At 39.9% G+C, this 14,437-nt stretch overlaps 1 protein-coding gene across 1 annotated transcript in view; it reads right to left on the bottom strand.

Moving 5' to 3' along the window:
• The window catches only part of LOC104405696 (protein HIRA), a 36,993-nt gene extending 22,584 nt beyond the window's left edge, over positions 1 to 14,409 (bottom strand). Inside the window, exons 1-9 of the mRNA XM_010014473.1 lie at positions 14,313 to 14,409; positions 7,252 to 7,314; positions 6,403 to 6,513; positions 5,535 to 5,625; positions 4,944 to 5,038; positions 3,981 to 4,076; positions 2,567 to 2,727; positions 1,504 to 1,671; positions 859 to 972 (exon numbers count right to left, since the gene is read on the bottom strand). Of these exons, the coding sequence (XP_010012775.1) occupies positions 859 to 972; positions 1,504 to 1,671; positions 2,567 to 2,727; positions 3,981 to 4,076; positions 4,944 to 5,038; positions 5,535 to 5,625; positions 6,403 to 6,513; positions 7,252 to 7,314; positions 14,313 to 14,409 (996 nt within the window). The remainder of the gene's footprint in view (positions 1 to 858; positions 973 to 1,503; positions 1,672 to 2,566; positions 2,728 to 3,980; positions 4,077 to 4,943; positions 5,039 to 5,534; positions 5,626 to 6,402; positions 6,514 to 7,251; positions 7,315 to 14,312) is intronic.
• Positions 14,410 to 14,437: the final 28 nt, after the last annotated feature.

The raw sequence follows: 14,437 nt of genomic DNA, 5'->3' as shown, positions 1-14,437 counted from the left end.
ATACTTTGATATGGGTATGCACTGGTAGCATTGCCAGAAACAGATTTAGTCTTATGCATTTAGCGATTAATGGATAAATATCACACTGGAATCTATAAATAGTAGACTGCAGTTAGCAATTGGTGTGTTCTGGCACACATTCTCACCATAAAGCTTTACAAATCAGTTAAATTTATTTCCTTGTCCTTTCCTTTTATTCCTTCCCTTTTCCCAGAAATCTTGCATTTCTTAGCGTTGGAATAACTACTCTTCTCTTAGCCAGTAAAAGAATTTTAGTGTAGATTGTACAGTAAAACCAAAATTAGATATTGAGAACTTGAAAATATACTTAAAAAGCTCATTCACTTTCACATTCCTATCAACAGCAAAGACAGAAGCCAGGAAATGAAGCCAGAACAAAGCAGAAAGATGAGCTGCTCAGAAGCAGCTATCCTGTGCTTGCTATATTTTCTTCGTACCCATAAAAGCAAACCTAACACAGCTAGACTCTAAGAGTGATTAATGAATAGGTGGGCTAAACATGGAGAAACAGTAGTCTTAAAAGACTCATATGGAGAATGAGTAAAAAACACAGGAAGAAAAAAAGGTTGAATTATATTTGTTAACTAAGGTAACACATGATTTCTCTTAACAGTTCCCCCTGCCCCTTAACAAGGGCAACCTACTCCGCCGCTGCTCTTGGCTTTAGAGAAACGAACTAACACCAATCCACTTCCTCCCCTCCAGCTAATCCTGTAACAACAGAGAAGAAAACTGATCTAAATGCAAGGCCTAATGCTGTACACGTGACCTTTGTGCTAAACCCCCAAGTCACCCAAATAACCACATTAGTTCAAAGGTGGCAAAAACCCCGCTTACCCAGACAGAAAGAGATCGATCCTTACTACCAACAGCACAACAGCAGTAGGGACAACTTGACTTGGTGGAGCTCCCATTCTTTTGTTTCTTCTTGAAGATTTTTGGATTGAATTTCTACAAAAATGAGATGCCCCAAATATTATCACAGTAATTACATTTTAGTACATCTGCTTTAAAAGCAAGTTTCCCACTTAAAAATGAAAAAAAAAAACCCCAAACCCCCAAACTTTTCATGGAAGCAAAGTCCTTAACCAGACTATGAGAGCACTGACAAAAGCCACATCTGCTTTCTGAAGAGGCTTTCTGAATGCCTTGATGGGAATTGCAAGTAATATTAATTTTACTAGCAATAGGAAGCCACTAGAAACCTAAGTCACTTTAATCAAGTCACTGAACAGCTAACCAAGCTAGTGTCTGGCATTCCTAACATGTTCCTGTACCCTCACCCCCTTATCTTGTTCATCTACGTCCAGTTCTCTTATCACAAGAGCAGGCTGATTGCTTCCAAGAGGCAAAGTTGACATTTTTTCATCACCACCGTGCTCTGCTTCACTAATCTTGACACCTATCTTCACCTCTGGTCCCATTCATGCACAAAATTATCAGAAATTTTACTTCAGAGATAAACTACTACCACTCACTCACCACTACTGTAACTGCCTTCCGATGCCCTACAAAATCCATGTTGGTTTTCCATCCATCTCTCTCAATGATCTGAGCAGTAGGTCCAGAATTATTCATAGCATGAGCAGAAACAAGATAGTGACCATCAGGTGACCAGCTAAGACGCAACACATGAGTTGTCCCTCCACACTGACAAAAAAAACCCAAAACAAACAACAATTAGAGCTTTAGGAGTGTTTGGCAAACAAAGGATTTTTAATACAAGCTATCTAAGTTTTAGGCTTAGGGAATACGATCACAAAGTCAGTCTTTTGTGAGTATAAAAGCATGTCATTACAAACCATTTTCAGTACTTCGGCCGTATTTTATACAGCTGATCTAGTGTGACTTATAAAGCTCTACCAGAAGGAGGAAAAAGGAACCCAGAGAACTTTTCTAAAGGAAACAAAACAAGTCTTTTTGGACACTGTACACACAGAGTCCTAATTAGTGCCAGGGCTGCAGCATACCGACTGTTGATAGTGAAACTTCAGCTTGCAACACCAGCTCACACACAAATTTAGGCATTTACAGTCTATAAAAAGAGTAACTGCACTAATCACAACACCATAAGATCACTGCAAAACACCCCACTCACTAAGCGCCAACTTCTGTCCCCAGAAATCTGATCTCTTGATCAAAGTCATCACATAACAGCCCTATGATGCCAAACCAAAGATCCCTCCTAAATTCTTATCTTGTTTCTGATAGCGGCCAAGATGCATAAGAAAGAAGGTAATAACAGTGTAATTAGTGTGCCAATATTTCCTTGGAATAACCTTTCAATTTCCGGGAATTGACTTAATTGTTTACACAACCCAAATAAACCTTTGACATCCACAACATCCAATGGCAATGAAAGTCTCACTTTAACCACACTGTGTGAGAAGGCAGCTCTTTTTCTCCCCTTTAGAACCTGTCATCTGATAGTTTCATTCAATTCAGCACTATTAAATCAATTAATATTTGTGCAGAATCAGAGATATTCTTATTTTTGTTCATTCTGTAGGAATTCACTTTGAATAGTCACACATTCTGAAAGTACCTCATCAAAGGGTTTTGTGATGCTGGTTTCTAACTGCCAGTCCATGGTCCGCCACACCTTCAAACTTCGATCATCAGCCTGAGAGGCAATATATTTTCCAACAGGATCCCAGGTCAGCCCTTTCACCAAGCCAGAATGTCCCTTTAAAGTGGCAAGAATTTCTGTGCACACAAACATTGAGAACAGGGAATAGTTACTGATATCTCCTTTACGACAGACTGTTGAAGAGATTTACAAGATCTTTTGGAAATAGCATTATTAAATATAACTTCCTTTAACGTACAAACAACCGAACTGGAACACGTACTTAAGCTAAGAATGAAATAAAAAGTGGTAAAGAGAACTCTGGCCCGAATAAGGAGTGCAAAATTCTTTATAAGAAAAAGATCAGAACAGAAACACCAGCAGAACCCTGGGTGTTCAGAACAGCACTTGCAAGCCATGGAAGGCAGCAGTTTATCTGGAACTTCAGTTAAACATTCATCCTTTCCCCCGCACCCAAAGATTATCACAACAAATTCAGCTCTGTGCAGCAAACGTGAACTAAGCCAAAGTTGTAGCTGAAGAGACACACAAGCCTGGCAGACCTGGTAACCTACTTTCAGTCAACCTCTTCCTTATCAGACTACGAGAGAAGAGGCTGAGAGTACTGCACAGGCTACACAGCTAACTTGAAAGTCTAAAAACTCTGGTATCTGGATTGGAAGCAACCCTAAAATATAACACAGTGACTAGGCACCACAGAATGGGAGTTTTAGCCTGCATCAAGTTACGTGGTGAGAAGCAGCCAAATAAAAGCACATGCTCCCTAACTGCCACAGACCCTCACAGGTCAGCTAAAGCCGTCCAGTGTGCTGGCTGCTTGTCGCTGAGAAACAGAGAAGTCAGGACTTTGTGACCTGCCAGCACTGCAGCAATGGAAGAAGGAAAATGGCCATCAAACGGCTACTGTGAGGCTCCCCTAGTCCTTCCTTCCTCCCCTTCATCCCGTAAAGTCCCACTGCTTATTAAGCAGCAGCATTTAAATGGGGGAAATAAAACAATGCCACCCCAAGGGTGAATTAATGTAAGCACAAAGGCAACAGGGAAAAAAAAAATATGCATACATAGGTGGATTATCAAGCTCAAGTTCTGTTTATTTAGGATTTTGCAGAGAAGGTAAAACAGAAAATACATGTAATGACCTTCATGTAAAATTAGCAACCTGAATGTAGCTGCTGTCTACAGCAGAGTGGCATCCACTGCTCACTGCCATCCAAACTTGGAAGAAGGACTGGGTCACCAGATTGCAAACACGACATCTCAAAAGACAGATGACCTGTTCCCACCTACAGATTTTCACAGTCAGTGAAAAACACCCATGGGGCAAAGAGTTTGTCACAAAGCTTTACTTTTGAAATGTAAAATTTCTCACCTGGGAATTTGACAGCATTCCAGATGACAACAGTGTTATCAACACTACAGGATGCCAGCCAGGCATCATGCGGAGACCACGCTACATCCATGACATCTGTTTAAAAAAAGAAGTTGTTTCCATTTAAGACATTAACAGTAACCAGAGAATCCCAAAATCTTTTCAAAAAGAACTGGTGTGGCAATATTTTTTGATCACTGAGAAATTACTATCATCTCACATAGAGTGGAAGGCAAGAAAGAACACAGCAGCACTCGCTGGGAGTGAGCTCTCCAACTTACAGCGTTCAACGGGGAACAACAAAATCCAGGGCAGAGAATGCAATGTTCAGTGATGACAGGAAGTAGTAATGCCTGCACAAAGTACTTCGTCTTGTTTTGAATGAAAAAGCAAGAGCAGCTCTTGCAATGCACTGACTTTATTCCAACACACGTGGAGTGATCAAAGTGATTTTAATCTTCATTTTAATCATATCTCACATCAGCAGGTGCAAAACATATTTGAAATTATCTGGTTTATTCATCTTTTGCAGTGCTCTTTAGTTTTACTTTTTCTTAAATAAATATTAATATTCTTTGGTTTACAAAACCTTGTATTTTGCTAACCAGGAGATTATTCACTGCAAGTGTGAACATTTATTTAAATTAAAATACAGTTTAGCTTCTGTTATTCAGATTCATTTTTAAGCTAGCAAATAGCAAAATACAAGTTCCTTAGTTACTAATTTTTCTACTACAGTAGTAGCTGGAAGTTTTCTACTACTTTGCCTGAAGTGACTTGTATGAAAATCAGCATTTGATTAAAAGCCACGTTTTCTTTTAGATTTTCATTTATGCTCTTAAAAGTAATTACTGACTTGCTACCAAATATGTGCTTTTGAGCAAGAAAATGTGACACTGAAAAGGCTGGGTTTTTTTCCCCAAATACATGCAAATTATGTTCATTCAACACCCTTCAACTTACCCCCTGAATGGCTTCTTAGAATTGATACACATCTCCACTGCTCAACATTAGTAAGTTTGCTACTAGAACCAAACACAGTGCTAGGTCCAATGTACCTAATTAAAATAGAAACAGTTATCAACAGAACAACCTTAACTTCTTCAAACTTTCTAAAGAAAATCAGATGCACGTACACTTCTTTCTTATAGTAAATTATTCCTGCAGTGAAAACTGAAGGGAAAAAACACCTTTTTTTTTGTTTGTTTTTAAGAAAAGAACTCCAGTTATTGAAAAATTAGCTTCAATAAAATGTACAATTTATACAGATAGTAAAAAAAAAAATAACATTTAAGATGACTCTTCAAATCTCATCAGGAAGCTTCCTTCAAGTAGAGAAGAAAATGCCTCAGCTCCTTGATAGGAGAGAGACTGCCCAGCAGACACACTCCAGCCCAAGAGACAGGACATCTAATCTGCCATACCAGGTTTCAGCTCCTTATGCACCAGGAGAAGCAGTGAGCTTACAAAAGACCAGCATAGGGAAGAAACATTAAGAGATGTGACAGAGTAACCTACTTATAATATAAAACCAAGAAGGAAGAATAAGCTTACGCAGCTCGCTTCCACACCATAATCAACTTGTCATCTCCCCCTGAAGCCAAGTAAACTCCATTGTTTGACCACCGCACACAGTTCACACATGCTGAAATGTAGAAAAAAAAGTTTGTAAGATGAAATATGAGAATAAGTGGTTCAGGACTGGGGCAGAGTTTGTAATAACCAAAACTTGACAGGAAACGTTTAGGATTTAAGTGTGCTTTTGCCACTTGTAGCAGTTACTCTGCCTGCTTTAGATAAATGAATTGGTACTTATCTTTCAGCAGCAGTTGAGGAACTTCTTATTTTAAAAGCCTACTCCTTATTTAAAAAAGCTTCACCATAAGTAGCTCAAAAGAAGAAAGATTAATATTCATCTAATGAAGAAAACTGCTTGTGGTAAATGAGGTAGGATTAAGAGGGCAAAGAAGGAAAGACGTATCTTGAAGAAGACGCATCTTGAAGAAGGGAGACATCTTTTCAGGTAACCATACTTCTTTCAGATGTAATGTGCAATAAATCCAGAATAATTTAGAACTACAACAATATGCTTCATATGATATTTCCTTTTTACTTATTTCTTCTCTTGCCCTTTCCTTCAGAGCTCTCCAGTTTCTCAGAATGTGCATTATCAATTACTTTGTGGCCACAGCTGGAAAAAGCTCACAGGGAGATTTCCAAGGGTATCTGTATTTCTCTGTACAGTTTCCCACATTTTCCCAATATTTTTTGCTAAATATCTAAAAAAGTAAACAAGCAAAGTATGAGACCACTCTGCGGTATTGTATTGATTCTTCACCACTGAACAGAGCACGATTTTTGTCATTACAAACATGAAATCCTTAAAAAAGGTTAAAAAAAAAAAAAGAATAATCTTTGTTACCTAAGTGATTGTCCATCTGACAAAGCATCTTGGGAATATTTTCATTCTTTTCATCTTCCTCTTTCAGGACAGGAGCCATATTCCAGATCACAACTTTCCCAGAATCCTGACCTGTAATAGAACAAAAAGCATCCCCCACTTTTTAAATACATGCAAAAAGGATTCTCAACTTAAACATCTGTTCTGGAACTGAGATAAAATTGAGGCATTACTGGAAGCATCTGAATACAGATGCCTTTCTGATATAATTACACCAAGTCAGAAGCGGTTTATTTTTCTTGAAGCTCTTAAAAATAAAAGTTATACAGCCTTGTTCAAAAATCATACTGTGTACAACTGATGGCAACTGTAGAGATGAACTACTTATAGTAAGATTGCATTTTAAAAGAGAAAAGATAGATTCAAATCCGACATTGCAATTATTGTAGCCAACATAAAATTATTCTCTATTGTGATCCACATAATATTTTTGCATCTATTTCTTCAGCTATACCATTTATATAATTGGACTTTTTTGTCCCAATAGCTCTAGTGTTTAGCAGGTCAAAAAGCCCAACTTCACATTCAGTTCCTCTTCAAAGAATAAATTTGGCCAGTATGGCCGCAACTCAATTACTGCAGCTTCTATCTAGCTCAGTGATGTCCATGAGGATGAGTACATCAGAAAATGTAACCCTGTCTTCCGCAGTAACAGCAGCACTTGCCAGTACATCTTAATGACTTACATAACGATCTGTTTCTCAGAGATAAGTGATGTGTTTTTAAAAGGGTCAAACAGATTCAAGTGTTGTGAAGGCAAGATTATTATTATAACCCAAAATTCTAACTTTCATCAGTATGCAAACACACCTTGTCCTCCTGTTGCAAACTTGGTCCCATCTGGGTGAATGTCCACTGAAAATATTGGCTTTCCTGGAATTAGAGAACAAGCAGCAACACAGTGAATTGTTTTACAGCCAAGAGAATGCAGTAACGCCAAAAGAACCACAACTCTTCTGGAAGACCAATAACTTCCTTTTCCTAAAAACTATAGTTGTTAAGAATTACAGCTGACTACATGAGTTGAAAGCAGTGTAATTACAGAAATGACAGCACATTAAAAGTATATACGGAAGTTATCAAGCCATAACAAACCAGTGATAACCAAGGACACTTAATCCAGCAGGATATGCCAAATGCGTCAAAGCAAAGTAATACCACAAAGCGAATGCCAACTAGGCAAAACTGATTTGAGTAAGGAATTCCTTCCAGGTTTCTACAGTTCATGAGCTGATGACCTGAAGCAAGTTTTGTTTTGGCTTCTGGTTTTGTTTTTCAAATCCTCCCCAATCTCAGACTGAATCTCTTGGTCACACAATTACCTGTCTCGGATTCTGTTACGAAACTCTTTGACCCAAATATTTTTTTTTTTTTTAATAGCTTCCATATAGAAAGAAGAAAACTAACAAACTCTAATACTAACTCTTAAATTCTTCAGTTCTCTATATGCTATGTCTGTGAGAAGAAAACTAGTAATCTTACAAAAACGTAAACTCTATAGCAAGTAAGTAATACAGCCAGGGATCAGCTCTGGAAACCAGGCAACCCTCACTCTCAGCCTATTCTGCTCCCACCACTGGATCACATACCCTCTCCTATGCGTTCAGGGTTCTTTTAACCTTTGCAGGATGAGAAGGAAGAGGGGAGAAAGTAAGCTTATTGCCCTTTCAGTGATGCTCAAAGAGCTACCACTAAGGATTACTTGAAGGAACACACATGATTTCCACATTCAAATAATTTTTGGCAGCAGTCCCAACCCTTTCAAACTGGAATGCTTCTGCAAGCAAGATCACACACGTGCCAGTATGAAATAAGGCAGTTTATCAAAGAGCCAAAAGAACTAATACCCACATACCAAGGTTACTCAATAAATTTCCCCTCTATGTCAATTCTTCAGTGTACCTTCACAATATGGTAAGACATAAAAAGATGAAGCTTGGAGAATTTATCCAGTGACAGGTTTTAGCATCTGAATTCCTTGACACTACACTGCTAACAAAACCCTCATCCAAATATCCAGTATTTCTTACTTTTTGTGGGATATGCATTTTGCTTCAGGTCAACTTTTATTTTCTTTATGGTGACTTGTTCTAAGGTTTATTTAACTTGGATTTACACTAAAACTCTGACATGTGATTCCCCTTAAAACTTCTAGAAGCAGCCAAGCAAAGACCTTCAGCACAGTAAGATGGCACTCAACTTACATTCCTTCCAAGTCCTTTAAGCCACATAAAACACAACCTGAGACATAGCTGTGGCTTTTCTTCAGCTTGTTGTGCCAATTCTCTTTTGCACTGTATTAACTTGAATGCAACATCCAGGGCTAAGCTGAATATTTAGAGAAGCAAAGGCAAGAAACAAACATCTATCTTGCCCTTCCCAGGCGTTTCAAACCATCACAGCCTCTCCAGTTTCTGCCTTATCTTAAGAGCACAACACTAGAGGAGCAGTAACATCAGCCCTCTTCTTCCTTCTGGGCAAAGTTTTTGCACAGATTCACAAACAGGGCTGATGAAATTTAGCAAATTATTTCATTTACAGAGCCAGAGGTAACTTAGCTACAAATTCACCATAAAAGCTTAAAATAAGCCACACTATACCAGGGAAAACGTCCACCTAGCCTGTATCCAGAAACCAGCACTAGGTATCTCCCTAAGCAATGGTAAGGACACAATGTTTCTTCCTAGGATAATTGTCCATCTCCAAACTCCAACTTCTTGAATCAGAGGCCCTCAACAGGGTTTTCTTCTATAAATTCAATCAGCTATTTCTCAGATGTGTAATTAACACTGACAGCCCCTAGACAAAGGGACCTGCTGCTCACCCACAGACTCCGTGAAGAACCACTTCCTTCATGTATCCTGCACCTACTATCCATTACTTCAACACTCTAATTCTCGTACCATGGCAAGAACAGTGAATGACTATCACTTCACATTCACCCCTTTTCTGCTGCGCACAACTCTATGCATGTTCACCATGTCTCCAGCTCAGTTTTCCCACTCCTGGCCCAAGGACTCCCACCCAGTCATGCCTTGTACAAAAGCTGTCTCTGACACTTGATCATTCTGGTCACTCCACCCTAAGCCTCTTTCAACTCTCCTGTATTTTACAACATGGAGGGGAACTGCCATTGAAGACAGTGTTCAAACACAACCGTCCATGTATTTATATAGTAGGATAAAGTTGTTATTTTCCTAGCAGAAATTTGGTTTTTTATCTAATGAACACTGAGCAGATATTTTCTTAAATTACTATAATCCTAAAATCTCAGACCTCAGAGGAAGTTGCCAGGTCACGGGACATTATTTTATGTATGGTTTAAAAAGGGTATGGATTTTGCACTTGGGAAAATTGGCAGTAATAAATGAAGCCCTCAACAACAAATCAAGTTCCTTGCATGGCTCAACTGTGATCCAGGAAGGGATCCTATTCCGCAGGTAACTAATCATACACAATGACCTACCCAGGAAATAGGCTTTTCCACAGAATTTGCCAGTAAGCTTAACATATGATGACTTGTGAACATGAGGCCTGTCAAATTCATCTTCTCTAAGAGCCAGGTAAGTATTGTTTCCATCTGAGGGATAATTCCTGATAAACTGGAGTAGTCTCATACATCACCATCTCACCACCAATGTCCAGTGGTTAAACTTTAAAGACCTGTTTTTTCTCCCTAGAAACATTAGTTTACTAAATCAAGCTCCAGACATCTAGGAGTTTGCACAGATAAGAGTCTTCCAGTTTCCATATAAAGGAAATCTGCCAAACTACACCCAGCCTCAACCTGTCACACCCTCTTTGTAATAAACATTCTGCATTAATCAAAATGCAAACGACAACTGCAAAATGCCATGTTTTATTAGTGGAGGAAAGCATGAACTTAAACTGACAAGAGGAAACCAAAGAGGGAAGCAACTACTTATGAACTTGCTCAGGACCACAGGGCATCAGGATTTCATTCCTGGCTCTGGCTGCAGTGACCCGTTGGTGAAGCCAGCGTAGCAGCAGCTCTGTTTGGATGCCTGCAGGAACCAGCAACTACTGGATGTCAGAACCTGAGCTTCCACCACTTCATCTGAAATGACCATTTGCATCCATTTTTCAGGCAGCAGTAGAGTTACTGTGTGTTTCTGCACCAGGAAGTTTAAAGACTCACGGTGGTGTAATCCAGACTAGAGAGCACCTGATTTGGACCCTTTGGCTAATGCTCAGGAAGGAGTTGTAGCTTTGCTATTTACTAGAAAGCAGCGTATCAATGACACAAAGAATTCAGTTCATATCTAGCACAAACACTACATGAAGTTTCAAGTCAGTTTTGTCCCATACTCATATTCACATGCACACAAATAGGTGAAACACCCGGCGTTCACAGCAGAGGTTCAAAGTTTCAGCATCAGCTCTAAGAGGCATTTGAAGGCCAGTGCACCAGCTTGGGAAGGGAAATCTTCCCAGCGTCCTGCTCCAGAGCAGCATGTACTTCTCTTGGCTATTGAGAACAGGAGGGCTTGTCATGATTAAATTAGATTACCTAGACTTGAAAAAAGGATCACTAGTAACGCAACTGCTTGTGAACACATATCAACTCTTCCATGATCTAGAAGGAATGTATGGTTTTGGTAAGTTTGCTCTCTACACTTTCATGTCTACCCCTTACAACACAGAACAAGTTCAGTAATTAGATTTCTTGCCCAAATAAACCAAGACTTACATTTGTTTCCAGTTTTACCAATGCAGGGATGTCAAATGATTACAAAAAGAGAACAGATTAAGTGATCACAGGACAGAAATTTAGCAAGACAAAGTCATTACCAGGGTGCTCTTTCCTCCAGGGTACCGTTATCAAGGCAATACCATTTACAGTAGAGGATAACCGTCACAGGTTAAAGCTGCAAAACTTGTTCCATACTACTTGTGGTTCATAAACTGGTCACAGACACTGTGCTTTTCCTCACATCCATCATTTTCTCTAAGCAATGGAGAAGGAGCCATTCTTTGATAGCAACTGCCTCCCTCCTCGGTCCAAGTCTTTATCTGACTACGTCCTGTCGAAACAAGCCAAAAGGCACAAGGTCCCTGTTTCAAAGAGACTGAATGCCTTCCAATGCTCCAAACTAAAGATGTGTTGAATTTCCTAACAGTAATCATGTATCAAAACAAAACGTGACACTTAAGCAGTAACTTTAAAATGGCATTTTGTCTTCTTGTAATAATATCTAAAGAAAGAAGTTTTAAATTATGGAAGTTCCCAGCATCACATTGCATTAGGAAGCAAACCGGGTTCATTAAAAACAGAACACCTCGTGATAGACCAGATGTCCTGCTGGATTATGTGTTTAAAGAAGCCAAATATATATTATGTACTTAAAGAAATATCAATAATGAAACACGCCTGGAACGAGAAGCTCCAAGTGAGGCAATTTAAACCCAAGAAGGTCTCATCTTTAAAAAAATGCACCAGCTGAAGGAAAAAAACCTATTTTAAATATTGCATCTTTTTTGTTTGTTATTTAACTTTAGGCAATAGTCAACAGAATATAAAGACAATTTCACGTTAATTCCTACCACAGTATGAATGACTTTCCATTCATTTTACTTCCAGCCCCTCTGATATATAACATCCAACAAGACTCACAAATCAAATATTTACATTGCACCATTACAGCTTGGAGAGATAATAAACTCTGTGCTCATATTTAAACAAAAGCAGGCTCTGATTTCTACTAGTTGTTATACATGAACACCACCTTGGGATTTGCCTGGGTTTCTGGGAATGTCAAGGGACCTCCTTTACTGCAGGGCTCAGCACGTGCCTGCATTTGCCAGCTTTAATGACCAGGGCTTGCAAAACCTTGTGTGCCAAATACATACATACAACTGTTGGATGTGTGATGCACCTTTATAGAGGTGCTGAATGGAAAACTGGGAAGGAGAAGCAATGGCACCATCTGTATCTTACAGTCATCTGTTCCTGCCCCCACCGTTAGACTGCATGTTTCAATATTCTCCCTTACTCTGAGTCAATGAAACACGGAGAACACAGCAATAATGAGAGTTTCATGCAAAACCTAATAAACCCACATTAAGAGTGCAAAACGCTTATGGAAAATGCATCAAGAAGAAATATTTCCAATAAGTATTCAGATAAAGTGACATTAAGAACTCCAAGACAAAAACCTGCAGAGCCAAAACGTGTTAAAGTGCTTTTACCGCAAACAGCATCTTGAGTTAGCAGTGCACAGTTCCCAGGTGTACTGGATTTCCCAGCTACAACACTAACTTCCAGAGCCTATTATCCCATGGAGCTGTATGCCATCATTAAGCTGGGGCATCATTAAACCCACTCTAGCCCATTCGGTAAGGTAAAAAACTCAAAACTGAATGGGGAGAAGGACAGCGCCTTGACCTGGTGCGCGGAAGAAACTGTCAGGACTCCTGCTCACGAACCAACAGCACTGAAGCAGCCTGTTCTGCTCGTGGAGAAAACAAAAGGAGTTAAAACCGATCACAGTGAGTCTCCAGTACATGGAGTAAGTATAAATTATGTTTACCTTGTTTTCGGAGCAAGTAGGTAGACCCATTAAGAGCGATGGAGGCTACTTGCCTGCAGCAATGGCTGCAGGATCCGGAACCCAGGCACGTTAAGAGAGGCTGCCTGAATTCCCCAGCTTTTATCCTGCACTTCTTGCCCCAAGGATAAGAACGAATGTTATATAGTCCTGTATACATTAGCAGACCTTAAAGCATTTTACAGATGAAGCTAGTGATGAGTGTCTGTTTTGCAGGTGGTGAAACTATGACAAACTGACTTGCCCAAACTCATCCCAGCAGGACAGCAGCAGACATGGGAATAACATTTGGGACTATCAAGGCCCTGGCTTGCGCATAATCCACTAAGCAAAGTATCACCGGGCTTCGTAAATGGAGCTCTTCCGTGAGCTGCTTGGCTGAAGGCTGTTTTCTGCAGTGGTGAGATGTATTTCATGTTGCTGCAGATTTCTAGTACATACCCTCACCACAAGGTGCACCCGCTAAAGAAATATGGAAAGAAGTTACAGATCCAACCCCTGTGATCTGCAGAAGTTTAGGTCAAAAGTGTGCTCCCACTGGAGCTCCAGAGAGGCACAGGACAGTCTGCCCACACGCAGGCAGAGATTAAGGTGGAAATGCTATATTTGTTTAGATTAACCAAGCAGAAAGGTACAAAACACCTCACATAAAGTACTTCCACGTTTTCTCAAGTTGACTAAAACCTTTTGTCAAAAGGCTGGGTCCATCTGCTGACTGTACGGTCCCTGCACAGTAGTTCAAGTACAGATGCATGTGAAATGCAGCCCAAGGCTTAAGTTACTGCTCTTCTTAAAACTGCAGGTTTTAAGAGCAACAACACATGCAGAAAGGCAGCTGCAAAGTTCTATCTGTCGTTTTTAAAGCACACATTTGAATAAGCTGGTCTCTGGCTTGGTTTTATTCTGGAGGAGTCCAACTACTGACATTTATACCAGGGTATAAAATATGCAGTTCAAATAAAGCTGTATCTATGAATCCGTGGACAAAACTTGTATTGTATTGGGAGCTCTTCATGTTAGATTTGTTCACATTGTTTTGCCAGGAATAGGAAAATATTACACTGGTAATTTATCATAAGCAGTGTAAATACATAACACTGCTGCTGTCCTGTACGCACCGCACCACGAAAGCTCAGAGCTTTCTGTCAATATTAACACTTCTTTCTGAGTGTTTCAGCTCGCAAAGCTGTTCAGAATCACCCGAGTGGCAGACAGGATACTACACAAATTCAGGGAGCCGTTTCAAAAGTAGCATCAGCAGAATCTTTTCCTTCCATGGTGAACCACAGCACTGCAGCTTACTGCACGTGGGGACTCTTAACGCTGAACTTGACTCGGTAACGCGGGACCACCATGGCCAGTGCTGTGCATTGGCACGGGACATCCATCCATCCACCATCCCACGGGGTACCTCGGTCGCTGCCCGA

The sequence above is a fragment of the Nestor notabilis genome, unplaced genomic scaffold (genome assembly GCF_000696875.1).
Source record: "Nestor notabilis isolate BGI_N333 unplaced genomic scaffold, ASM69687v1 scaffold3000, whole genome shotgun sequence".
Taxonomy (NCBI): domain Eukaryota; kingdom Metazoa; phylum Chordata; class Aves; order Psittaciformes; family Psittacidae; genus Nestor; species Nestor notabilis.
The sequence above is the reverse complement of the archived record's forward strand: the minus strand, read 5'-3'. Positions and strand labels throughout refer to the sequence as shown.